This window comes from Ursus americanus, chromosome 13 (assembly GCF_024610735.1).
Source record: "Ursus americanus isolate L20-20 chromosome 13, mUrsAme1.1.p, whole genome shotgun sequence".
NCBI lineage: Eukaryota > Metazoa > Chordata > Mammalia > Carnivora > Ursidae > Ursus > Ursus americanus.
The window spans coordinates 4,086,745-4,114,382 of record NC_142139.1 but is presented as its reverse complement, the minus strand read 5'-3'; the positions used below and the strand labels follow the sequence as shown (position 1 = coordinate 4,114,382).

Here is a 27,638-nt window from a genome sequence, read left to right as displayed (position 1 = left end):
TGCATGATTCCTATCTCAGAAAAAAAGACTAGCATTATTAATATATAAAGATCTATAAGAAATCAATAAGAAAAAGAATAAAACCCAGTAGAAAAGTGGACAAAGGATGTGAACACACAGTTCACAGAATAAGAAATACGAACAGCTCTATAAACTTAAGCTAGGACGTTCATCCTTACCAACAAGATAGGTATACATTAAACTACACAAAGGCACTATTTCATCTTCCAAACCGGCAAAGATCCAGACGTTTGACATCACACTGTGTTCCCAAGGATGTGAGGAAACAGGCATTCTCATATATGGCTGGCACGAGTGTACATTGGTATGATTGTTATGGGAAGCAAGCAAATACAATTTCAAACAAAACCACCAGTGCTCAGACCTCCCAACCTAGCAATTCCAATTCTAGTTATTTACCCTCCAGGCACGCTCGCACACTTGCAAAATCCCACAACTATGAGAATATTAATTAACAATGTGGCTACATTGATGTTGGTAGCAAAATATTAGAAATCACCTAAATACCCATCAAGAGAGGACAGGTGAAATAAACCAGGTAACACCTGTGTAATGGAATACTATACCACAGATGCACTATAGGGGCTGAGAGGGAAAGTCCTCCAGATCCACTGAATAAAAAAGGGAACAATGAAGAACATGCCGTCATGGGGGGGGGGGGTGTTTATACATGGATATAGGGGCACAGTTGGCGGAGGGTACCAATGTAGGAAGAGACTTGGGGACAGAATTTTGTAGGTTTTCTCTGTTGGCCTCGCTAATTATTTTATAATGAACATTAATTCCATTTTAAATAAGGAAAATAAGCAAAGTTAATTTTATAAGAAACTCAATCAAATGTTGTGTGGCTACTCAAAATCACTTCTGAGAAGAAAGTGAAAATAAATAAAACCACCTGGTTCCTGAGGCCCCTCTCGCTGATCCCGAGCAGTCCCCACCCTCTCCCTAGGAAAACAATGTAGTGTTAAACCCTCAAAGCCTCGCAGCTCAGTTGTTAAGGTAATTGTGTTTACTCTTTTCCAAACAAAGTAATTTGAATCAGAAAAGTAAATGTGCTGGGTCTTCAAGCTCTTTGATGTCATCTTCCTCCTTGCTCTAGAGTGTGAGACACCGCCCACAACACGGCTGCCCAGAGCATGACACACAAATGCTATAAGCATTGCCATAGCTACACCATTTTGCTTGTGATAATGATGTAAAACAAATAAAACATAAGGAAAATCACATTTGAAATAAAATAATAGGCCCGAAAAAACACAAGCTGTGGGTTTTTCCTGCCCTTTGAACACTTATGGAGATGATGAAACTTTGGAGTATTTTTAAATTTCAGAACAATTTTTAGTGTCGCAGAGTCCCAGAGACAAGACTATTTTCTTTCCTGAAAATAACATCTGATCAAGGCAAATGGTATGTTTGAAACACTGAGAGCCAGCATCAGTAGCTCGGGAGCCTATCAGTTGCTTTCGCTCTAGATGACCCCTGTTAAACATCACACCAGCTCTAAATGTGATTTTAGGATTTTAGGTTTCTAAGACTCTGAAGCTGGTGGCTGTTTAGTCATGCAGGCTGGAACTCTGCAGGCCAAGGACAGAGCCATCCATGCTGTATTAGATGAACTATCCGAGTCATCCAAATAAAATCCTCTGTCTCTGAGACACCTACCATCTCCCTCACCTCAAAGCGCTCAGCTATCAGTCCTCTCTGCTCACGCTGTGGAGTCCTGGGTCTACTAGCCTGGAGCTCCAGTTTCTTTTAACTGTTCCCCCCTTTTTAACACTTCTTTTCCCCCCCCCTTTTCCTTATAAAAACAAATCGGAAGTTGGAAGGTATTTAAGAAGAAAAAAGAATAGAAAAAGATTCAAAAGAAATCTGCTAGAATATCCTTTGCTCATTTAACACCCTAAGGTTAAGCTTCTCTAATGGCATTTAAATCCTTGGGTTTGGGTTGTTGTGGGGTTTTTTTTTTTTTCTTTCTTTCTTTTTTTCATTACTTTATGTACTTGCAATAAAAACATTCTTTAGACTTTAGAAATTCTAAATAAAACAAGAACAAAAGAGGGTTCCTTCTTTTCAGCTCTCCACCCAAATGTGACCATTGTAAATCAAGGTAAGGAAGTAAATTAACTGCTGGCATTTAAATGTTTGCTGTCCCGAATATTTATTCCTTTCCACTCCCCTAAATTTGTTTCATACAAAACAATGCTCATAAAAACAATAAATATTCATTCTTTATCTACTAAAATTTTTAGATCAAAGTACTGTGCGGCCCAAATCCTCAATAGCAAAAAAGTACATGTTTGTTCAGCAGGAAGCCTTCAACTTCCCATAGCAACCTGACCAAGTGTGGCTCCCATTTATCTCTTAAGTGCTGCCGTGCTACGTACAGACATAATAATATGATTACAAATCCATATTTGCATATACACTTTGCAAATAGAATTTCACCTACCCTTTACATGCACACTGTGCTAGCCGGCCTGCGGATCGTTGCACACACCACACTAAGCTGTCTTTCTGTTTGCATGTTTGCTTCCCACTGCTAGAGCGGAAACTCTAGGGAGGAAGTCAGTCTCTTCTACCTCTGTAGCCTCAGGGCAGGTTATGCCTTCTGGGGGGTTACAGGGGAGTCCTTCGCAGAAGAGGAGACACAACCTGAGTCTTGAAGAACGTTCTAACACAGGGAAACCACATGACCAAAGGCCTAGAAAACTGCACAAAGTTCAGAATACTGGACTCCCTCATACTGGAGCCTACAGTATGAACTGGGGCCATATGGCGTAAGACTGCTGTACGGAAAAAGAAAGTTCTAGGGAGAGTCCACGGTGGAGCACAGGGGCTTTTGTCCCCTGCTGTAAGAAACAGGGGGTGTTCATTGAACATGTTTTCCTCTTGAAAGTCTTTATCTTTATTCACGTGAATTGGGAAAAAAAAAACAAAACCGTATTTCATTGTTAAGAAAAACCAAGTAGTAAAAAAGTGCATAGAATAAAAAGCCAATGATCCTGTCCCATTCCATAGAAGTAACACTTTAGTGTTTATCATAGACTTGGACTTTTCACTGAAGTGTGTTTTAAGTAAAAAAGTGTCATGATCAGATTTTATACCAAAAAAATCACTTTGGATATAAGGTAGTGTATCTGAAGGCAGGGAGACTCCCCGAGTGACCGGGGCGGTTCTTTCAGAGAGAATGAGAGCCAGCACAGGGGCAGTGCCAAGGGGTGGAGACGAGGACAGTTAGGTCCTCATCATTCACAAGGGTGACTAAGGGCGGGAGTCAAGGTAACACCTTGATTTTGTCTTCGGCTACTGAGTTGGGAAATACAGAAGAAACGCGGGTTTGTGGGAGGAAAGCAGGAGTATGATGTTGGACCTGATGAGTTTGATGTGGCCGTGGGCCAGCCAGGAAAGGATGTCCTGGATCTGGGGCTGAGGAGAGAGATGCGGAGTAAATTTTGTGTGATGGTGAGATCACTCAGATACAACCATGGGAAGGCCTGTATTTAAGAAACAAGTAGAGATGGGGGCCTTTACAAGGAGATGGAGAAGGAGCAGACCTAGAAGGGAAGAAAGAATAGAGTCACAGTCAATAAGGCAGGACAGAACTTCAGGAAGGATCAGCAGTGTCAAATGTGGTGGAGGGAACAAGTAATTTGACTCAAGTGAACACAAGATTTGTTCTTAGCGGTCATCAGGGAGCTTAATGGGAATGGGTTCAGCACATCATTTATATACATTATTAGAAAAGGACAGGAAGGAAATATAACAACACAATGTTAATAGTAATTATTTGTGGGCATTGAGATTATGGGTGATTGATACTTCCTTCTGTTCCTAGAAAAGAGCTGAGGGGTCAAGAGAGGAAGAAGAAGGTGCAACATTCCAAAAAGAAAACATTTAAAAATTATATGGATGAAACAAAATTATTTAACATGTTCAAACATTTACAGGCCCAAGGGGAGATACCAAGTTTATAGGGAAGATGGTATAAAATAACATTGCTGCTACGTATCACTGCTTGCTGTTGTAGGATGGTGCCACAGGAAGCATAGTGGGAAACTCTCTGCTCTCCCCAGAGACCCCACAAAGCCAGCTCAGGAACCCATAGCAACACGTTCCCCAAACTTCGCTAATTATGTCCATGACTTTACCACCATCCTGTTATTTAGTAAACATTATATTTAAACCAACTCACTTTTTAAATGTAAAGGGATCCATTTATATCACAGCAGTAAATGGAAAATCATTATCATAGTAAATGGAAAGTAACTGAAAAAGAAGTATAATGAAAATAAAACCACTGCCAGTGAGTCTGGCAAGATGATTTTTAAAACCCAAAGTTTCCAGCCTGAGGCCTGAACTGGCTCTCTGGTCGAAAGGAAGCTCTAGAAGCACTAGAAGTAGTTAAAGCCTTACTGGTATTGTTTTAGTTTGGATTTCTCCAGAAGCAGACCCAAGAATTCAGTTGCAAGGAGTTTACTTCAAAAGGTGGAGGAAACAGAACACAAATCAGGGAGCTGGGAAGTGAGATAGAAAAGGGAAGGAAGCCAATAAATGATATGTTATTAAGCCAGCAATCACTCTGGGCAACTGAAGCTTAATCCCTCTGGGGAAACTCTGGGAGCCAGTGCAGAAAACACCTCAGAATTAGCTCACACAAAGCACGAGAGAGTTGGGGTATTGATACACCAGCCGTTGTTGAAGGCTGATCCTGGGGACGTTAATTCCCCAACAATCCTGGGCTACTCTGTGGGCATCACAGCAGGCCCCAGAGGAAAGAGAAGACCTCAGGCAAAGAACACCAGTGCTGCAGTTGCAAGGCTGGCAGGAGTACACTGGCTTGATAAAGGTTAAGAGACTCACAGAGTCTGCTAGATACTACACTGAGATTGAAAGAGAACAGAAAAGGAAATAGTTTTCTCCTTATTTGAGTCAAGGGAATTTATTCTGGGCCTGTCAATCACTCAAAATCCTCTCCCATACAACCAAGCTAAGGCTCCAGCACCCTGGGAAACTTTCAGATACCCTGGAAGGCCCGAAGGAGCACAGGAGGGATAGAGTCTAACCCCACAACTATCCTGAGGGGCCTGTCTGAATCTCATCCAAACCTGGCCACTGAAAAACAGATCCTTTAAAATATGTTAAAATTTAAAGTATTTTCCTCCTTGTCAATTCGAAACAGCCTCATCGTATCTGCTTGCCCAATAAAGTCGTCAAAGATTCTTCCCTATGGAAGAAAGCCATTACAATAAAATTGACCACATAGACAAATGAGAATATGAATGGTCATCTTAAAAAGGAATTTTTACTCTTATAAAAGAACCATCAAATTCCTCCAAGTAATAGCTTCCCTGATTCACTTAAAATATGGTTTATTTACAAATATCAAACTATCCACCCACCCATAGCTCACGACTATTATAACGGATAAAGTATACAGGTACCATGTGCTACCAAACTGTGTGTAGGGGTTTTTCTTAGATGTTCTTTCATTCAACAAATATTTATTGGACTATATATGAGAAACCATTCTAGGTGCATTGAGATATAGCAGTGAAGGAAACAAATATCCCTTCCCTTCAGGGAACTACGTTCTGGTGGGGAAGACAGGCAATAAATAAATAAAAGGTACAGGATGTCAGCGGGCGAGGAGGGCTACAACTATAGCAGGAAAGGAGGACAGGAGTACCAAGGGCTGCAGAGGGTTACCATTTTAGAGAGGGTGGTCAGAGGAGACCTTCCTGACAAGGGATGTTTGGAAAGACCCAGAGAAGGTGAGGGAGTAAGCCATGCAAAGAACTAGAGAAAGATTACTACAGCGAGAGGAAATAGCCTGTGTAAAGATCCTGGGGCAGAGGCATGCCTGAGATCTGAGAAGCAGCAAGGAAACTTCAGGTGAGGCTGATATAGAGTAAGCAAGGGGAAAAGCAGGAGTGAGACCAGAAAGTCAGGGGTGAGCGCAGATCATAAAGAATCATGTAGGCCATTGTGAATCTTCTGCTCTGGAGCATTCTGAGCAGAAGAAAGACTGGAACTGTCTTGGGTTTCAGGGGATCATTCTGGCAGTTTTGGAGACAATAGGCAGTTGAAACAAAGGCAGAAATAGGGGGACCAGTTAGGAGGCTATAGCCAAAATCCGGATGAATGATGACAGCAGCTTGAACAGGGTTGGTGAGTAGTTGGCTCTGGTTGTATTTGGCAGGTAAAGTATTTGTAGATAGATTAGATGTGGGGAGTAAGAGAAAAAGAAGGGTTAATGATGGCTCAAAGGTTTTTAGCCTGAGTGGCAGAAGAACAGACCTCCCATTTCCTGAAATAGAGAACACTACAGAGGAGCAGACTTGGGGGGAAGATCAGAAGTTGGATTTTCGACACCTTAAGTTTCAGGTGACAGCTAGACATGCAAATGGAAAGGTCTGTAAGCAGTTGGATATGCAAGATGGTAGGTCAGCCTTTCGGCCTAGGGTAGAGATAGAACTCTGGGAGCTGTTAGCACCTACAGTGTGTTTAAGGGCATGAGACTGGATGAGGTCATCAAGGGAACAAATAGAAGAGAAAGGCTGAGAGGCAGAGCATAGGAGCACTCCAGCAACTAGCAGTCAGGGTAAAGACCGCAACAAGCAAAGGTAACTGAGGGGTGGCCCAGGAGACCAGGAAAGAACCAGAAGTTAATGACATCCTGGAAGCAAGGGAAGAAAGTGTTTGAAGAAAGAGTAATGAACTGTGACAAATGCTGATGATGAGTGAAATAAAAAGACTGAGAATTGACCACCAGATTTAGCAGTTTGCGGGGAGAGCTAGGACCAAAAGCCTGTCCAGAGTGTGTTCAAGAAAAAATAAGAGAAGAGAAATGTATGCTACCTTCTTTGAGTGGATGATTTTAGCATTGTTTGGAACCTGATATCTGATTTTTTTTTTAAGATTTTATTTGAGAGAGAGAGAGAGTTCATGCGTGCGTGAGTGCAGGGACAGGCAGAGAGAGGAGAAGCAGACTCCCCGCTGAGCAGGGAGCCCCCAGTGCAGAACTCAATCCCTGGACCTTGGGATCATGACCTGACCCGAAGGCAGACACTTAACCAACTGAGCCACCCAGGGACCCCTTTGATTTTTATCCCCAACAAAATAACATATAATTGAATATTAGTTCTGTTTAATTGATTAACTGATTAATTTGGGTTTAAAAAAACCAAATTTTTTTCGGTTTCCTTGTTTTCTTTTGCCAAAGCTATGTAATGATTGGTTTAACTTCTGCTTTACTTTTTACCTGAACAAAATATGCTACAAACTATAATATGTATAATATATATGATGAATATTCTGCATATGTAGTCTCTGCAGTGACTTGTAGTACATAAGTCAGTAAGTTTCTCCTTCTCTCTTTTCCCTCTGGTGAAGCACCAATGATCTGGAAGATAGGAAAAAGGAGATAGTTGAAGGAAAAGAGGAGCAACCTGATGATGGAGTTGGTTCCATTTAAATCCAGTTATCAACCTAATGAACACAAATCCACATTCATCAGTGTTCTCAGTGAGGCTGGCAGCATAATTATTGACTCATGTACAATGTGAAATGAGTTACCAAAATAAAAAGAGAAGTTGCTCCTCTTTCCTTTTAAATTAAATCTTGTGTCATGCTGATCTGAATACAATCCTGAGTTTTTAACTATATAAATTAGTTGTAATGTCTGCAGTACCATTTTTATTTGATTGTAAATTCCTCTTTCATCTTACTGAGACTAGAAGAAACTGAGGAAATAGGATATCACTTACCCTCATGCATAACCAGAAGTGAGGGCAGTTTTATCCAAAGGATCATAGTCTTAGGCCAGAAATATAATTATTGTTGTTTTATTTATTTTTCATCTCCTTTTTTTCCCCTTCAGTAAAAAAGGAACAGAAAAGAGACAGTACAGCTGAAATAGAGTTATTTCCATGAAATGTTTCTTCCATAGTGCTGGGAACCCTAAGATAACAGTCTTGTATTCAAATGTGAGAGGCAGAAAACGTAATTTACTTGAAGCATTACGTGAAACAGAATAGGTTTTTTTTTTTTTTTTTTTTTTAAAGATTTTATTTATTTATTCGACAGAGATAGAGACAGCCAGCGAGAGAGGGAACACAAGCAGGGGGAGTGGGAGAGGAAGAAGCAGGCTCACAGCGGAGGAGCCTGATGTGGGGCTCGATCCCATAACGCCGGGATCACGCCCTGAGCCGAAGGCAGACGCTTAACCACTGTGCCACCCAGGCGCCCCAGAATAGGTTTTTTTTAATCAACCACAGTAAGTGGAATACTCGCCGTATGTAATGTACAATGTCTATTTGATTTCAACCTTCTTTTTTCACTTTTCGTAATCAAAAAATAGATGCAATGAGAATGATTATCATTTAAAAATCATTTTTGCTGTTACTGTTGTTGGACTTATGCATATAATTAATTATAAGCATTAGCTCTTGCCTGGAAAACAAGCAAATAAATAAATACCACCTTAGTTTGCAAGTGAAGGGGAAAGACTAAAGAAAATAGTTATTAAGTAAACTTCCTCTCTTGCTTCTTTTCCTCAGATTATAATTTAACTTTATTATTGTTCTCTGTCCAACTGGCCTTGTCATAGAAATAAATCTTTTTTATACTCTTACTTTTCAGCTCACTTATTATTTCTTACCTAAATAGCCACAATGCAAGAGTGTTTCTTACCTAGGTGAGTTTTTCTAGTGACCAATTCACCACCTTGGGCACCAAATCATCTTTCCTATCAGTTCTTAATTCCCTTCATTTTCAGGGGTCAAACTATGAAATTCTCATAGCTCACCAGTGGAAACAGTTTATCAAGTGATTTCACACCCCACATGCTTCAGGGTCCATGAAGAAACGGGGACAGATGAAAGGCATCAGGGAACAAGACAGGAGCTCAGAAGCATTTTGCCGTCCATACTTGGAGTAAATTCTGAATGTTGTTTTCACATTACTGTTTTTATTTCGCTCACAGCATGCAATGTCTTTCTGGACTACCAGGATAGCAATCCAAGAAGTTCTGACACTTAGCTAAGAAATCATCTGACCTGAACCATACTGCAATCCATTCCACAGTCCTCTTTTGGACAATTCTGACCTGCTTATTGATCAGATTGTTCTGGCATGGGCCTTTATACCCATATTTAAGTTGATTAAATTTTCCCCTTCCAGGAAGTCCTGGTTTGTCTTCATGTTAGAGGCAAAGAGACAGAGAGACAGAGAAAAGACAAGAACGTCAACTATTTCACAATAAGGGGAAAAAACATCAGACTACATCCCGTCTGTATTTTTTAGCACTTCCCATAAGAGAAATCCAGGAAATGTTGTTGTTGTTTTTTTTTTCCACATTGAGTACAATTTTGTGCTACAGCCAGAAGCCCCTCCTGTTTGCTGTATTCAACTGTATGTATGCAGTAGACTGGATCAGACGAGCCCAGAGGAATGTGAAAAGCCCAGGAGGCATGTGCTGGAGGCATGCACATATCCACTGTGTTGCTCTCCTGTGTTTCTACACCCACCAAAGATCCTCACATTCCCCAGTCTCTGGGATTCAGCTGTCTATGGAAATCACCCATCACTTCCTTCTCAGTTTACCCGCTGTGGCTCCTCCCCCACAAACATCCCTGTCTGTAGCAACCAAGACCTCTTCCGAGGTTTGTTGAGACCACAGACATCACTTCATCTACGACACTGAAAAAAATTTACAATACAAATATTGCACTGAATTTCCTTGGTTGGTGTTCCAATTCAACTTTTCAATAGCTAACCCAATACTATGAGTTCCATTTCTGCTCTTCCTATAAAGTACATTACTAGCATGTTCTCTGGAAAAGCATATTTTAATCTGACAGGTTTTTCAGATGGAAAAATTAACCACAGAAACCTTAAGGGACATATCCAAAGCAGCGGGTAAGAAAAGAGCAATCTAACAGCACATGACATTTCACCAAAAGTGTAGCTGAAAAAGTTGCTTCAAAATAAGTTCATTCTCTAGGGGAACTTCCAGGGTAATTGAAATGTTCTGTATTTTGATTCGAGTGACTGTTTCACAGGTGTATGTATTTACCAAAACTTACAATAAAGACGTTTCTAAAAAGTACTTGCAAGTTGCATTCAGTACAGTGTTCTTTTAGTGAATGGAAGTGATACTCATTCTGTAATGCATGTAATGAAATATTTTAAAAAATTGTTGACTTGTACACTTGGGACCTTGCATTTCACTGTGTTTAAACTTTGCCTTAAAATTAAAAAGCCTTTTTAAAAAAAAATTTTTTTTAAGATTTATTTATTTGAGAGAGAGAGCACACCTGAGCATTGGAGGGAGGGACTCCGTGCTGAGCGAAGAGTCTGATGTGCAGCTCAGTCTCACGACCTTGAGATCACAACCCTGAGATCACCACCTGTACCAAAATCAAGAGTCGGACACTTAACCGATTGCATCACCCAGGCATCCCAAAAGCCCCCTGCTTTTTTTATAAATTGCTAAAAATGGTCAGAGCCCCTTTGTATTAACTTCTCCATGCCCACAATTTCAGTGGGCCCTGAAATTGTGTCTGCTGTGATGCATTGGCTCCAACACTGCCACTGGTGCCTCATCCTCTTCTTTTCCTTGATGATTTATTAATTTCTTTTGGTTGTTGCTGTTACTATCGTTAAAATTTCCTAGCACCAGCTCTTTTATCTCTTAAATCTTTTTTTATCATATTACATGTTAACTTTTTTTATCTTCGTCCTTTAATGTTGATTCATTGCATATAAATGTTTTTAAAAGCCCAAAGTTGAAACTAAAAACCACCCAAGGCTCCACTACCCAGAGAAAACTACTATCCACATTTTAGTGTCTATCTTTCTACATATATTGAATAGATATTGACTGAGTGACCACTTTGTGGCAGGAGTTGTTCTAGGTACAGGGTAAACTGAAGTAAACAAGACAGTGCCCTTGCCCTCATAGAGCTTACATGCTAATAAATGCTATGGAGATGAGGATTTGTTTTTTAATGAGGCAGGACTGTATTTGCTCGTTTATAATCTGCTTTTCCCACTTTTTTCTATATAGCACTAATATCTTTTCTTCCAGCGAATAAAAATAATTATGTGATATCATTTCATATCTGCATTGTGCACCACTGTATGGCTTTTTAGAATGTCTTTACTAAAGCCCCTAAACGACCAGACCTTTCACCTCAATGAACATCTCATTGACAGTCTTTTGAATATATTTTTATTTATTTATTGTTTTAAGAGTGAATTTTTTAACCAGGGACGCCTGGGTGGCTCAGCCAGTTAAGCATCCGCCTTCCTCTCAGGTCATGATCCCAGGGTTCTGGGATCGAGTCCCACATTGGGCTCCCTACTGGGCGGGGAACCTGCTTCTCCCTCTGTCTGCTCTGCCTGCCATTCCCCCTACTTGTCCTCTCTCTGTCAAATAAACAAATAAATTCTTAAAAAAAAGATTTTATCCAATCATCTGTCAGAGAGAGAGTGAGACAGAGAGAGAGCACAAGGTGGGGAGTGGCAGGCAGAGGGAGAAGCTGGCTCTCCGCTGAGCAAGGAGCTTGATGCAGGAGCCATTCCAGGACCCTGGGATCGTGACCTGAGCTGAAGGTAGACGCTTAACTGATTGAGCCACCCAGACATCCCGTTGAATATATTTTTGGTGATCTCCTCGCTGGCAAAATAATTTCAGTTTACTTTCTTTATTGCATCAGGGTTTAAATCTCTGAAATGGGTGAAATGATTCTGCAGCTGTAAAGCATCTGCCTAAGACTAAGGCCTCATTAAGGTATTTTGGTTGAAAACTCCAGGCTTAAGACAGAGATTTACTACCTGGCCCACGTGTGGTTGAAAAGCAGTTGAGGAAGTATAGCTGAAAATGAAGTCTGGGGTGGGAGTGGGAGCTCTCCCTGTTATCTATCTCCTGAGAAACCTATGATCTGAGATGACTTGTAGGGAACTCTAAGCTGAGCAGCTTGGCCAGGGAGGAGAAAGTTATTCAAGAAGATATGCTTCAAGAAATCTTCAACTTCTCTATTTCCTAAAGTTCAGTGGTAAATCCACTATTTAGAATGTGAAAACACACTCAAAGAAACAATTCAACAATACACTTGAACCACAACTATTTGTTGAACCCCTATTATGTGCAAAGCACTATTACAATGTATTTAGAGTGACAATTACAATCTCCAGCTAGTTCAGCCTTATTTCACTCTGCAGTAAAGTTGAAAATCTGTATTTGCCATGAAAAATGATATATAACAACATATAGTTATGATACTCTTTGATGCATTTTTCATTGCCTACCGTGTTAAGGGAACTGTGCAAGGTACTATGGTAGCAAGGGGGCTACCAAGATGAATCAAACAAACTCTCGCCATTAAAGAGTTGAGCGAAATACGGCTACACTGTCTAATATGGTGGCCCTTAGCCACACGTGCTGCTGGGCCCTCAAATTGGGGCTGGTCTGCACTGCCAGTGCTGTAAATAAACAAAACACCAAATTTCAAAGAGTTAATATCAAATACAGAACGTGAAATCCTCCATTAATAAGTTTTTATAATGATTACATGTTAAAATGGTAATATTTTGAGTATTTGGGTTAAATAAAATAGATTATTACAATTTAACCTTTCCCTTTCCAGCTTCTTAATTTAAAATGACCTATGGGACTTGCACTGTGTTTCTATTGACAGTGCTGGTCTCCACAGCTACAGTTACTACCTACTCAGTGCACCAGGGCATTTTATAGCAAATATGTAATCTTCCACAAAGGAAGCATTACATTGAAGGAAACCAAGGGTTCAAAAGCTGTATTAATTCATTATTTGACATGTATCTAGTATATTTTCTGTGCACCAAGGACTGTTGTAGGCAGTGGGGATATAAGAAAACAAAGTGCCCACTCTCGTGGAATTTATGTTCTAGTGGAAGAGGAAGGTAAAAAATAAATAAGTATTAAAAAAAAAAAAAACACGTCAGGAAGTGACAGGTGAAGAAAGATGAAGCTGTAGAAGAATAGACAGTGCCCAGAACTGGGATGAGGTGGCAGTGAGAAAGCACTGTCATCTCAGCAGGGACATGAAGAATGAGTCCTATGAATATCTACCCGGCCAGGAGTTTCTGGGCAGAGTCAGCAGCAAATAAAGGGCTGCGGAGTGTGTGTGTGTGTGTGTGTGTGTGTGTGTGTGTCTGTGTCTGTGTGTCTGTGTGTCTGTGTGTGTGCACGTGCACTTTACACATTGGAGGAACAGCAGGAAAGCCAGGTGCTGGAGAGCAGTGAAGAGGAGTAGGAGAGGAAGCCAGCAACCAGTCCACATAGCAACTTGGAAGCCTCCTCCCCACACCAGGAACTGTTCGAGGATGACTTTGACTGCTTCATGATGCGTGGACTGTTGCGGGGTATGCATGGAACCCAGCAAGAATGGAAGCCAGACACCAGCTGGAGGCTACTGAAGTCGTACAAGAGAGATCTTACAAGGTCTATGTGACTCAGCCCCTGGAGATTTGCTGTTCCTGCAATGTAAAGTAAAATAATCTAAAAATTATTCAGATAATTTGAACAGCAAAGGTCAAATGTCTGGATAATTCAAGCCTCAAAATATATTTGGGATTCTGTACAGTTATCTGAACTAGCAGTCAAAAATCATTGTCTAACTTCATAGCATAGTCATTTATCTCTGCCCCTTGCTTTCTGCCAATTTAACCTAAGGCAAGTGGACTTGAGATCTGTAATTGGCAGAGTGGGATTGTAGGACCTTTAAATCAAACTCAGATCAGGCAAATTAGCTTTATTTTTACCAGAGAAAAGTGTTCAGTTGAGCCAAATGACAATTTTGTAGCCTAAACTATTTGCGTTGGCTCTGCCTACCTTCTGAATTACTCCCATAATTGCTAATTCTCGGTTTAAGCATAGCTGCACATGCAAGACAGAGGTAAGAACTAGAAGTTGTGTCTTGGGTAAGTGTATATGTTAGCCTGGATAACTCCACTCAATGAGTCTGTTTTTATGGACAGAAGTACTTCAAAAAAGAAATCATGCCCAAGGTCAAATGTTACATAGGCCAAGTCCCTTGTCCTCTGAGAGGCAAATGAAGGTTTAAAGTAGGGACCCAGTTTCAAATGGAAACAAATACAAATCAATCACAAGGACCCCTAAAAGTCATATCATGACAAAGAGGAAGCCCCATCCTGACCCTCCAGGTTGGTTTATTTACTTTGATGGAACTCACTGGAAAATTGCTCAACATGCTCCATTGTGCCTGTGTAGATGTGTTTTCTGGGCTTTGGATGTCGTTCCTGTCAGGTACTTCCCTGGAGCACTAAAATGTATAGATTACACTCAGTCAAAGACAGACTGCCACCACTGCAGCAGAAATTTACACAAATCTGTGCCGTGAGTAACTGGATAAACAACAAGACTAACGACCTTGTTCTGCAGTAATCTCCATATGGCTCTGTTGGTACTGCCCTTGCCTTCAGGCAAGAAGGTTGTAGCTTTGGCTTCTCGCCTCAGACCAGGGATTAGACTCTGGCTCAATGCTGACAGAGCCCAGGGCCCTGCTTCTACAGTCCAGGAGGCCTGAGCAGACTACGTAGGCCATCCATCTGATGAGGTGAATTTACCCCAATTCAAGAAACACCTCGTTATCACGTCCACTGAGGAAATAGGTTTATAAAAGTAAGGAAAATCCTTTAACCATGCCTCCCCATTTGGAAACTTTATTTTCTCCCACAGAGGACCCCAAGTTTTGAGTATTTTCAGGCCCTCCCCACTGCCCTCCAAAACAAGACAAAACCCTCACTGCCTTGGTCCGTGTTCTTTTTCCAGCCAAAAATAAATTTCAAAATGGCTGCATCTATAAAGAAGGGTGAAAGGAAGGACTGAAATTGACAGTGAACTTGATCAGCATTCACTTCTAATCTGGGGCATTTCAGGAAAGATAAATTAAAAATAGAAGGTACCCTCTAAGTGCCCCCCATTGCTACAGAGTCCCTTCAACACCATTTGTAAAATCTGAGTGTTGCTGCTAGCAGGAGGCAGCCAAAAGAGATGGAGCGTCTCAGGAAGGCTACCTGGGCAGCCTTGGGCCACGGTAGAAGGAGACTGCAACCAGAACCCTGGAAACTACCCCCACTCCTGCTTTCACCACTTTGTACACAGGTCTCACTGAAAAGCTTATACCGGGAGGTGGAGCCCAGGAAATGACTCCATCCAAGGAGTTACCTTAAGTTAGAAAGGATCACACATGAAGCACCTCAGCTCAACGTCCAAAATGCCACACATGTGGCAGGCCCGTCACTTCACACCCAGCCCTAGCCATAACCTTTATTGCCTTGTAAACTTGAGATGCCTCAGCCTGAGATATGTAATCGCATTCTATTCTGAAACATAAATTCTGATGGTATTTACAGTCCCAAGAAACACTCCTTACACACCTTTCTAGTCACTCCCTGCTTTGTTAACGTTGTTGTTGTTTGAGTGTTTTATCTATATACACTACATGTTAACCCTTTCATAGGGTTCTCAGGTTCTCATCCTACTACTAAGGCTGTTCTCAGAGTTATTACAAGCTGCGTCAAATGCCTCACAAAATAATATTCTATTTTCAGTGTCATTTGTCTACATTCATTTATCCGTTCTTTAAGATCCCACCATAAGGGTGCCTGGGTGGCTCAGTCAGTTAAGCATCTGCCTTCGGCTCAGGTCAGGATTCCAGTAGTCCTGGGATCAAGTCCCAGGTCAGTCTCCACAGGGAGTCTGCTTCTCCCCCTGCCCCTCTCCTCACTTGTTCTCTCAATCTCTCTCTCTCTCCAAGAAATAAAATCTTAAAAAAAAGAAAGAAAGAAAGAAAGAAAGAAAGAAAGAAAGAAAGAAAGAAAGAAAGAAAGAAAGAAAGCCCATCATAAGCATGAGGCAGAATTAAGGCACATTCCTTCTCTCCCTGGAATGTTTTTTTTCTCATCAGACTCTAGGCCTAACAAATGCTAAGAGATGATTTTGGTGCTTCTCTGACACAACTGTTGCAGACGTGGCAATGGTCGTAGCACGTGCGTGTGTGTGGAATCATCCCCGTTTACTCCTGTGGTGGAGTTCCTACTACCTTGCAAGTTTTGTTTTGCCACTCACAGGTCTCCTGCAGAATCACCTTTGTTTCACGGACTAATAATACCTTACATTTGTACATGCTTTCACATGCATTATCTCACTGAATTCTTACAACAATCTTGTCAAGGAAGCCACTCTTACACCCATTCTGCACAAAGGAAACTGAGTCTGGGAGAGTTTAAATGGCTTGCCCGAGGTCAGCACAGCATGGCAGGAGTGGCAGAGCCCACCTCAGACCCAGGATTTCCGACTCTGCATTACACTATTTCAAAGCAGTCTCTTCACATCGGTTACTTGTGAAACAACAGAATACTGCTCTAGAAATGGATTCCGAAGGGGGCCTTGTGGTTTTCTAAACTATAAAGACAAAATTTCTAGCTAGTCGCCTGTAGGAAAAGATTTCAGAACTCTGTCAATAAGAGGATTTCAAACCATAGACACCAGATAGTGAGTGCTTTGATAACAAATAATATTAACGCTGGTTTTGCAGGATCTGACTTCTGCGGAAGAAAATATGCGGTGCACCCTATCGTGCGTAGCAAAAGCAGCGCTATACGCAGTGAACACACACGCGTGTCAACGTTCTCTTCCCAAATGCGGCTACAAAAGAAAGTGTGAAGCATACTGAAATAAGACAATATTTATGGCTCAAGAAATTCGGCTTCACATAACAGTAATTATGAACAAGATATTTTCCCTAATAAAATCACTGCAAGACAAAATCTGGAGGAACTAAGCGTTTCCCTATGTCCTCTTTATTTTATTCCATGTGCTCAAGAATGGTTGCGGGAAAGAAAGCGAGAGAAGAGTAAAAAAGAGCAGAAGGAGAAAGAGAGTCATAGCGAGACGGCCTCTGCTAAGGGTTGGTTTTGCTTTAGAAACTGGAATGTGTCCAGGCTTGATTTTTATTTTCAATTCGCATTTCAGATCCAGCTCCCCAAACTCTTTGATCTTTCTCCCTGTCTCCTTACCCGGAAGAGAACCCTTGGCCTTCTCAGCTGGGAGCTGGAAGCACACGTGGAAACACTGGCTCGGATCCATATTCTTGCCAAATTTAGTCACACAAAGGGGCCTGCAAGGGAAAAAAGAAAGGATGAAAGCTGCAGCCGCCTGGACTTCAAAGGCCACGCCGCCGAGCCGGGCCCTGCGCAGGCGCCGCCCTCCGAGGATATAAGGCGCGGCTCGCGCGCGCGGGGCGGCCTCTCTGCGCGGCGGCTCCGCGCGCGTCCCCGGCCCGAGAGCGGGTGAGGTGGAACCAGCTGTGGAAGGAGGGGCCCAAGGGGCGGGCCGCCGCGTCCCTGTTATCCGCCGGCGGCCGGAGGCCGGTCCCCACGCCAAGTTAAGGAGCCTGAGAAAAGTTTTCAGACAGGAGGGAAAAGAATTTTACGTCCAGCCCATTAGGCGAGCTGTCCCGTGGTCTGCAGATTTATCCCAGGTCGCACATGCATTCCACTCCATTCGAGGGATTCCCCCTTCCAGATGTAGCGCCGGCTCGGGAGCCGGGGTCCCCGTGGCTGGGGAGGGAGGGTTGACAGGGGTTCCGCCGCGGAGCCCAGCCGTGAGGATGGGTGGCGGGGCTCTTTCTGGCCCATTCTGCTCCTCCGAACGCGCCCCTCGTCCCACGGTTCCTGTCCGCAATCACCCCGGCTGGACTTCTCTCGCTCTGGGAGGCCCCGGGATGGGAGCCTTCGCTTCCCGGTTGACAGAGAATTGGCTGGTCCCAGATGGGATGGGATGTGGCCCTCCTTCGCGGGCCTTGGGAGGACACAGCCCCCTGAACGGGCGCGCCTCGGGCCCCCAATCAGCCCGCTGCGGACGCCGAGCTCCGCCCGCACCCGCGCCAGCGCGGGAGAAGCCGCCGGAGGGCTGGAGGGGGGCGGCCGCGGGGTCTCCGTGGGCAACCCCGCGAGGCTGTCTGTGCAGAGCTGCGGATGCCGACCGGCGCCGGCCCCGCGGAAGCCCGGCGTCTGCACGCGGCGGAATTTGGGAACGACATTTTCACGGTGCTAGGAGTCCTGTTACCTCGGCGAGTAGGGGGTTGAGTTTGTTTGTCTTAGAAGGAGACAACAAGAGGCGGAAGAACCCCTGGGGGACACAAACTGCCGTTTACCTCCCCCCCTTCTCTTTTCTGTGAAGTCCGTTAAACAGAAGGTGCCCACAGCTTTAGTCTCCTGGCGAAGCTGGGGTGGGAAATCGAGGGTGCCGGAGTTCTGTCCGTCTCTGCAATCAACATTATTCGTTTTTCTAGTTCTTCATCCTTCTTGCTCTCTCCTCCAGCATCCTCTTGCGTAGGCCCCCGCCACCTCCTTCCTTTGGGATCCCACCAAAGTTGTAGCTGGAGGAGAGTCCAGGCCACACAAAGGGGAAGACCCGGAGTCTGGGCGGGGGGTTAGGACCGAGGGGGCGGAGAGGGCTCTGAAGGGCACCGCGCTTTTCTCTCCTCCCTGTAATTAAGGACTCACTTGAGTGTCTGTAGCCGAGTCGACTTGGCAGCAAAATCGCCGGGGGGGAGGGGTCTCTGCAGGGGGTGGAGGTCATTCTCCTAGTTCCCCAGCCCGCACCCGCGGGGGGCTGGGCCCCGTTTACCCTGCGGACTGCGAGGCCCGTCTCCGCTCCCCCCTCCTCGGTTCCGGCTCGGGGTGGGCGCCTGGTCCCCCACGCGCAGCGCCGGCGACGGCGCCCGGCACTGAGGGAAGCGTTGATATAAAACAAGTCACTGTTCGCTCCCAAACTAAACCCAAACCAACCAAAGCCACCAAGAGGGGAAAAACCAACAGCAATCCAGCCAGCCCCTAGCAATTGTTTCACGGTCGGAATTAAATCACATCAAAACGCCCCCTGAAACCCACATCCTGAAGGAGTGAACCTGCAACAGCCAACCTCCAGTCGTTCGCTCGAGTTCACACGAACAACCCGCCTCAACATCCGAGGGAAGGGGGCGGCGGGCGGCGGGCGGCGGCGTTTCTCCCGCGCCGCACCCACCACATCCCGGACTGTGCACCCAAAGAGGCGGCTGCATATGTAATAGCAGCCCCCACACGATTTCGAAAAGACCTCCCGGCGACAGAGATGCCTTTGCCTGGAACATCGCCGAACCTGTCAAAGAAGGAACGTCTTCCCAGGGTTACTTCACCCCTCCCGAGTGCCCCCGCTTCCCAAGCACCCTCCCCGCTCTCCCTCCCCACCCCGGTAAAGACAGACTTCACGTGGAAATGTCAACCTCCTTCCCAGACAAAGCTCTAAATAAACTTGGGTGAATGTTTTCTCGCCTCGTAAAGCCCCCTTTAAGTTCAGCCCATCTTAAGATTTGCAACAATGCTGAGGATAATCAGTCAACACCCTCAAGCCACGAGGAGGACACAGAAACAGAGCAAAGCGCTGGTGATTTCGTTAGAAACAGTGTTTCCACAGGAGAGGGTACCGAAAAATACCAAACATAGCCACCTACCCTCGGCCCTTCTAGTGAACAGTTCCTACTAGTTATTACTCCCCAAATTCCCATCTTCTCCAGCTCCTAATCTCCAGGACACCTGGAGCTGAGCTCCAAAAGACTCCGGGAGTCCAGATAATTAACATGAAGGAGAAAATGGGATTCGAATTAGTTGTAACACTTAAACAGGGAGATGTAGGAGTTGCCATTTAATCTCTTTTTGGCTTCCAGAAAATATTCTCTGGCAGTTCTGTGTGCCCCCCCCCATTCCCCCCCCTCAACATTTTGATGAAAAGGAACCTTTACTCTGTCTACTTTGGTGAAACTGCATTTCCCAGTTCTTTTCCTATCAGCCAAACTGGCACATTTATGGGAGGACTTTTGACTTTGCTTTCCCATAGTTCTTTTAGAACAGAGGGTATTAATGTCTAACATAGCTATATGCTCACATCGCTTGTACTTTACACTCACATTGCATAACTTCAGGGGAAGTTGACTCCTGCCACCAATAAAAAAAAAATTGGTTTCTTTCCAATCTTTTTAGTATTGTCTTATAGATACATTGTAGCAGAATATTCTTTTTGTTTTTCTTCTCTAAGGCTTTGCTGTGGGCTATTTAAAAAGTAATGTTTTACTCTTCCTGGCTTCCATCACTATATCCTTAATTTTGCTCCAATCTCCCAGATTGAATATGTGTGACAACTGACCATGCTGTATGTGACCAACTGAACTCTTTGATAGTTTTTTAATTGCTTTTTAGTAAATTTCCCAACCCTAGCCAAAGTTTTAAGTGCTCATTTGGAGCACTGTTAAGGTCTTTACTTATATAATGCCCAGCAGCATGCAATTTTTTCCCTAGGAAAAGAGGGATCTTTGCATGACTATTCCTATAAAATAGAGCTAAAGTCTGATTCTGTAGAGTTTTCCTTATTTTCAATTTAAGGTAGATGGAGACACATTTTTCCTGCCTCTTGTTTACTGTTCTGAGGTTTTACAGATGGCTAGTGTATTAGGTATAATAATTTTGCCTGGATTTTTAACTGAGGGGGTTTGAGAGCCAAGGAACAAAATGTAATGTGTTTTCAAACTTCAGCTTCGCTTATACTGTAACTTTCACAAAGCATCTCCTTAAAAGTCCTGTCCTTGTACAAAATGCATCAAAGAGATGGTGGAGGCTGGGGAATTTTTGAGGTTGGTTTCGGATTTGCATCTTCAAGGGTCCCTTTGAGTGCACAGTCCGAAGTGCCAGAGACTGCCCGGTCCTCCCTCCCTCTACTGGCATCCCTCTCCTGGGTCTTTTTGCCTTCTTCTCTCTCCCTCCTTGGGTTGATTTTTCATTCTCAATGAGGTTCCCATACATCGTGGCGTATATCTCCTAAAATCCACGAGAGACCTAGAGCAACTTTCTCTGTACATTCCATGGTGAGGATGTACAGAAAGAGATCTTGTTTAAAAAGGCGGTAATTAAGACCCAGTCTTCAGTTTTTTCTTCTTTGTCCTATTTTTCTCGGTAAGACTGGAGATTTAATTTTTGCTAGCATGTGCTCCCTTGTCCTTTGACATTATATTTTAGGGAAGCCACAACTCTTTTCCTTGTCCTTCTTGTTTCCGTTTTCTTAGTTGAGCAATCTGTTATATTTTCCCCTTTTCCTTCTCTCTGTCCCCAATTCCCGCCTCATCCGCTCTGTCAGAGCATCTATCAATGTGGTGTCGATCACAGCTGCAGCGGCTTCTCTTTCATCTTCGTTGCCCAGCCAAAGGGAGGGAGGAAGGGAGGGAGAGAGAGAGGGAGGCGGGAAGGGGGGGCGGGAGAGACTGGCAGAGGAAGTTGTGGGGGGTACAAGAGAAGAGATACTTAGATGATGAAGTTAAACCATTCCGGCAGTTTCTTGTCAATTTCACGCGGGCAAAGGGTGCTTCTCCGTGGGTTACAGGAAGCGCCCGGTCCTTCCTTCTCTCAGCGAGTTGCTTGATCCTTTCCTCTAGGCGCGCGCGCACACACACACACACACACACACACACACACACACACACACACACACACAACTAGGACCCGTCCTACAGGCTCTGGGAAAAGAAAAAAAGTCCTCAATCACCACCTCCTTCTCGCCCCCCCCCCCCAGCGGGCGGCCAAGGAGAGCTGGAGGCGGGGGAGGGGAGGGGGAGGAGAAGCGACGCAAGTGGGTAGCTTCTCAGCGCCAGCGAGGCGCGGGAGGAGGAGAAGCGGTGGGGAGGCGCAGCCGCTCACCTGCGGGGCAGGGTGCGGAGGAGGGACCTGGGCTGAGCATTCAAGGTCCGAGGAGCCGGGGCGCGCCCGGAGCCTCGAACGCGGCCAAGCTCGGGGCACCACCCCCTCCCCTCGGCCAGGCGAACCCGAAGGGTGCAGCTCTTTGCTTTGACAGAACGGCTCGGCGGAGGCGTGGAGAGCGGCGAGCAAGAGCGCCAGGCTGAGAAACTCGAGCCGGGAACAAAGAGGGGTCGGGCTGTGTGTGTGTCGGCTAGAGCTCCCCGCAGAAGCATTTGGGTCCGAGGCCCCTGCTGTGACTCCCCGAGACCCCGCCGTACCCTCCACTGCCGACTCCCAGCGCTCGCCGGCACAAACTTTATTCTTGGCAAACTTCTTCTCTTTCTCTTCCCTCCTCCTCCTCCCCCACCTTCTCCTCCTCCAGCAGATTAAACGCGCCTGGAGAAGGAAAACTGAAGCGAAAGGGAAGGAAATAAGAAGCTCTAAAACGGACATCTCAACCCGGGTGGCTCTTTAATTTTTTTTTTTTACCCTCCAGGAAGTGGACATTTCGTTATTTTCTGATTCTCCTTGCACCTTCTCTGCTGGGGCAAACGGAGCCCTTTTGCCCAGCTTGCCTCCTTTCTCGGAAAACAAACTCCCAAATCGGCCATCGGGGAAGCTAGGGTGGAGAGGTTTGCGTAGAGACGCGCCGACGGACCCTCCTCTGCACTTGGGAGAGTCGTGCCTCCTCCGGAACCGGCGTCCTCCGCGCGCAGACCCTGGAGACGCTGGAGGCGTGGGGTGGCCGCCGGGGCAGCCTAGCCTAGCACGCGCCACGCAGCTCAGACGCCCCCAGAGGCGCCGGCTGCGGCGGCCTTAGCAGCCCCGTGCCCTTCGGCCTCGAGGGCGGACGCCGGCGCCGGTCTCCGCGGAGAGGGAAGGCGCGGGCGGCTGCCTGGGCTCGGGCACCGCCGCAGCAGCTCGGGCCGCGGGCCGCCAGCCCGGTTTCCGCCTGCTCTTCTCCCTCACGCATCCTTCCAGTTCTCCTTTTCCTCCTCCCTCTATCGTTGACCCCCTGTCTTTCCTGCTGTCGCCTCGGGTGCTCCTCCAGCGGAGCGGAGACTATACAGTGGTCGGGATGCCCCAACTCTCCGGGGCCGGCGGCGGCGGGGGAGACCCGGAACTCTGCGCCACCGACGAGATGATCCCCTTCAAAGATGAGGGCGATCCTCAGAAGGAGAAAATCTTCGCAGAAATCAGTCACCCTGAAGAGGAAGGCGACTTAGCCGACATCAAGTCTTCATTGGTTAACGAGTCTGAAATCATCCCGGCCAGCAACGGACACGAGGTGAGCGGGCCGCTGCCCGGAGGTCGGAGAGGCGTGGCGGGTCCCGGGGAAGAGCAGAGAAGGAGGGAAGGCGCCGGGGAGCCTCGACTGACGGGTCCGGAGCAGGTCCCTCGGTTGCTTGGGGGGGGGGGGAGTTGGATGGGCCCCCGGTCAACATTCTTCCTGAGTGTGTGCCTGCGTGTGTGTGTTTGTGTGTTGGTGTCGGTGGGAGGTGGAGTGTGCAGGGAAGGTTATTCCAAGTGGATCAGTTCTGAGGTTCGATGACTAAATTGTTGGTTTGTGAGTAGAAGCTGCCCTTAACCCATAACGTTTCGCCTGCGGACTTTTTAGTGGGGTTGAGAGGGCGCGACGCATTAAAGCCAGGATGTTTGAACAACACTGAGAAGTTCTTCCGTGGAACGGAAAACAAAGTGCACCCGCTCTCTCTCTCGGTAGATGTCTCTGCAAAAGTGCGTTAAACCACCAAAGGCTTAGGTAGAGAGCAGCAGGGCGGCTGGCTGAGAGGAAGGGGAGGCGGGCGTGGGCTGGGGACAGGCGGGGCGGTCCCAGCCGCCGCGGAGCGGGGTTCGCGCGGAGCGGGCCAGCCGAGGGGGCGCGCGCCGGGTCTCTGCGGCTGCCAGAGCCCCAGCGCGAGGGCGGGCAGCAGGGAGCCGTGGGCGCACCGCGCCGAGCCACCCCCCCTCGAGGGAGGGTGGTGCCCTCCGGGTCCCGCCGGCAACGCTAGTTTTCTCCAACCCCGGCCGCTTAAAGTAAAAAAGCGCTTATATTTGGGGTAAGTTTGGGCTGGGATCAGGCCTTAAATCTTTGTAGAAGAAAGGAGGGTCAGAGTCGAGGTGTGGCGGAAGACAGGGCACCCACTCAGGGGAGGGTGGAAAGCTCTTTATCTGATCTCCTGGCCCGCTGCGGGCGATAGCGCAGGTAACCCAAGTAGAGTAAATAGAGACACGTGCGTGCCGGCGAGAGAAAGCTGCCTGCAGGACCGCGCGGAAGGGCTATTTCAGGCGGTGGAGAGTTTCAGAAAGGGGGGGAGGTGGGCGGATGGACCCTGATACCCGACACTCCACTGGCCACCCTCCTTTAACAACTGGGAAACGCTTTGGAGGAAATCCGGTAGAAAAGTCCTGACACTCAAATGATTTCACCAACGCTTTTTCCCTCCAAAGAAACTTAGAGGGTATACCCTTTTCCCTTAAATGGCATCCTTCTGCCCCCAAAAAGAAAGCGTGTGGTTTTGGGGGCGGGGACATTTTGGGTTTTAAACAACATGTTTAAGAACACTTCAGAGTTACCTTCTTTATACCAATGGCAGGGGTGAGTACACATTTGGAAGGCTGGGGGCCTGGGTTCTAAGGAGAACGCACGGGTGTTTGTTATCCTGGAATCTTTCATCCCAACGTGCCAATTTGAAGGGGACCGGGGTGGGGGGGGGGCTAGGGTTCACCCAAACCCACTTAAAAGGTTTGTGAATATGTATTGGGGGGAGGAGGTTACCTGGGGGACATATGTCCAAGGAACCAAATAACATCCAAACACTTAGAGGCCAAACTCTTACATTTGTAGAGCAGCCTCTTTTTCTTTCTGCTCATTTCGCTTGTCCTTCGTTATTCCGTAAATAAATTTGCCACCCACTTCACATTTTCCGTTTTTGCTCAGGGAAGAAGGGTCCTGCAGCTTGAAGCATAGAAGCTAGGGATTAGGGCTCTGTTAATCTTTGCCGAGGTGGTAAGTGGGCATGGGGCAGACCAGGGAAGATAGTGAATGGGTAATACCACTGATTTGCACGTGGTTGAGTCTGGGTGGATGGTGGTTACCAGAACTGATATTAGCTTGGCTACCTTTTAGATGTTTATAACCCAACTCTCAAATTTTCCTCCCTTTAACCACAGAATAATTCACTTTTTTTTTTGTCAGCTTGGGCCCAGCCAGCCATGGTAGGTTATAAGGAGGGGGCTCCTGCTGGGACTGGCTTGGGACAGTTCCTTAAGACCCCTAAATTAAAAAAATGTAGTTTTTTATTGAAAATGTCCTTACAGTTACAAAGGGATATTTCTGCCCGACTCTAATCATCGCTGGTTGACCATGAACAGTGGTTTAAAGGAGCTATCAAAATGATAAACCCCATTAAATCAAACTCCTATCATATTAGGTATCCAAGTAGCCTTGCTGCATTGTAGCGATCAGCAGTCAGAACAGCGTGTGGATATTTCCCAAATTTACTATACTGTTATTGTTTTTGTTGTTATTTATGCTGTCTAGTCCTGGGTACGTAAGAATCCCTCAAAAGTACATGTTGAAAAGAAAAAGCAAAAGATTTCCAGGTTCTCAACCCTAGCCTACCCCTCTTAGATTAATAAAATAGGTAGACTGAGTTGCACCCAGTCCTCGTCCTTTGAATTACCAGTGGACATACACTTAATCAGAAACTCAAAGTTGATTTTCTTTCTTTCGGGGATGGGGATTCTTGCTGTTAGGTGGCCAGACAAGCACAAACCTCCCAGGAGTCCTACCACGACAAGGCCAGAGAACACCCTGATGACGGTAAGACATTAATTCTATTTCTCCCAAGTTTATCACTTCATATGTACAGTTTGTGAATATAGGTATATTTGTGATTTTTGAGTCCAAGAAACGGGGATCAGATGTGATAAGACCGTGTCAACTACTTTAACAAGATGGGAAAGAAAACTCAGGAAACTTACTGCCTATTTCTCTTGTATATTTACATAATTTAAAAACTGTCTTTGAATGTGTTAGGGGCCTTTGGATTTTAGTTGGCTTCCAGATTCTATGTGGAAGAGGAAATGTCTATAATAAGTTTTCCTCGTTGCCTTATTTTAGCCCAAGTTCTAACTGGCTTAGACCTTTAGTATTTTTCTCTGCATTGTTACAGAGTGACAGTCTACAGCAGTTTATTTTCCAACAAGAATAGTTTCAAATGGATTTTCATTTGTAAAGTTCCTGTTTCTGACTGCAGTGAGAAGGCAGGCAGTGAGTGCACAGACTAAGTATGACTCAGTAAATCAGAATCTAATTTGTAAAAATATAAAACTTTATTCTTAAAATTAGGAACTTTACAGATGGAAAATGATAGACTTTCTCCCCATTTCTAATTCTTGCTCAAAACTTTAAAAATTGCATATATTGTGTAGATTTAAGTAGAACTCCCTGTGACTTTAAAATAATCAAATAATCTGTAGGGTTTTCTTGTCGAATCCTCTGCATTTCTGCTCTCCTTTACTCACAATTGGCTTGACCAGAATGAAGTATTCATACATACCTACAATATGTCAGCCAGGAGGAGAAGGGAAAAGGACTATAATATCAGACTTCCTTCTGAGCTACGAAGTAGTTATACAGGTTAAAGAGAAGAAAGGTGTATATTAAACACGCACATTTCTTTGGCGGAATGGGGTAGTATGTAAAATTAAGTCTCCTGCCGTTAATTCTTCATAAATGTGGTAGTTGCCCATATATACTAGATACAACTCTTTCCCTCGGTAAAATCTAGAAATTTTCCAGAAATCTAGAAGCACAGGTAGAATTTTTGAGTTTGCTGATAAGGTGGAGCATAACTTCAGGTGTGTAAATATTTATGAGTGTGTGTATAGCTAGATGGCCTAATATGTTTATAATATAACATTGGGTTTGTGTGTGTTCTTTCATGTGTCTGTATTTCTTGGTCCGGTTTGTTAGTTTTGAACAAATTAAGTTAGATGAATAACACTTATTTTTGTAAAAACACCACTCAGTAGTGGAAGTAAATTGAACCACATGTTTTTGAAACATCTGTTTCACTGCTAAGCCATTTAAGAGAATAAATACTGTCAATCCAAAATAGAGCATAATAATTCAGTTACAGTATTTTGTAAACAAATCTTTTATGTAAGGTCTGATTTGTCATAGAACTTAGATTTTCAGATGGAAAATGCAGTGATATAAAAAGGCACTCAGTGCATCATTGCTTGTTATTTGGGTTCTCCCAGGAAAGCATCCAGATGGAGGCCTCTACAACAAGGGACCCTCCTACTCGAGTTATTCCGGGTACATAATGATGCCAAATATGAATAATGACCCATACATGTCAAATGGATCTCTTTCTCCACCCATCCCAAGAACAGTGAGTAACACGCTGATGTTGGCAAATTATTTTCAGAAGTGCAAGTTAATTTCTGTTGTAGCAAAACAGTTGTTTTTTAGAACACATCGGAAATATTTTCATTATATGTAACCAGTCATTACTAAATAAGACCTGCTGTGAGGAATGGCTGCCTTAAAAGGGTGCTACCTTTGATGTCTTACTCTTGGAATTTAGCTTTTGGCTTATTGGTTAAAATTAATAAATAACAGATCATCAGTTATGAAATCAAGTAAAGTTAAATCAACAAATTCATGATTTTATGAGTATTGTGCTGTTTATGCTGATGAGAGGAAAAAATTGATTTAATTTTTGTTAACTAAGTATTGTATAGCTTTCACTGCCCACAAGCTATCTAGAATC

General features: G+C 44.9%; 1 protein-coding gene and 1 long non-coding RNA gene across 7 annotated transcripts in view; one reads left to right on the top strand and one right to left on the bottom strand.

The window, feature by feature from the left end:
- The window catches only part of LOC123793126 (uncharacterized), a 32,971-nt gene extending 22,549 nt beyond the window's left edge, over positions 1-10,422 (bottom strand). The window contains exon 1 of the long non-coding RNA XR_006779854.2: positions 10,338-10,422. This is a non-coding gene — a long non-coding RNA (uncharacterized LOC123793126). The remainder of the gene's footprint in view (positions 1-10,337) is intronic.
- Positions 10,423-21,637: 11,215 nt separating this feature from the next.
- LEF1 (lymphoid enhancer binding factor 1) overlaps positions 21,638-27,638 on the top strand; it is a 117,480-nt gene continuing 111,479 nt past the window's right edge. For 2 of the 6 annotated variants that reach the window (XM_087866387.1, XM_087866386.1), the window contains exons 1-3: positions 21,639-23,140; positions 25,612-25,678; positions 27,124-27,257. In XM_087866387.1, coding sequence (XP_087722513.1) covers positions 22,931-23,140; positions 25,612-25,678; positions 27,124-27,257 — 411 coding nt within the window. In that variant the 5' untranslated portion in view covers positions 21,639-22,930. Of the gene's footprint in view, positions 23,141-25,611; positions 25,679-27,123; positions 27,258-27,638 lie in introns of all 6 variants that reach the window. The other 4 variants (XM_045799197.2, XM_045799196.2, XM_045799195.2 and 1 more) reach the window with 3 other exon arrangements.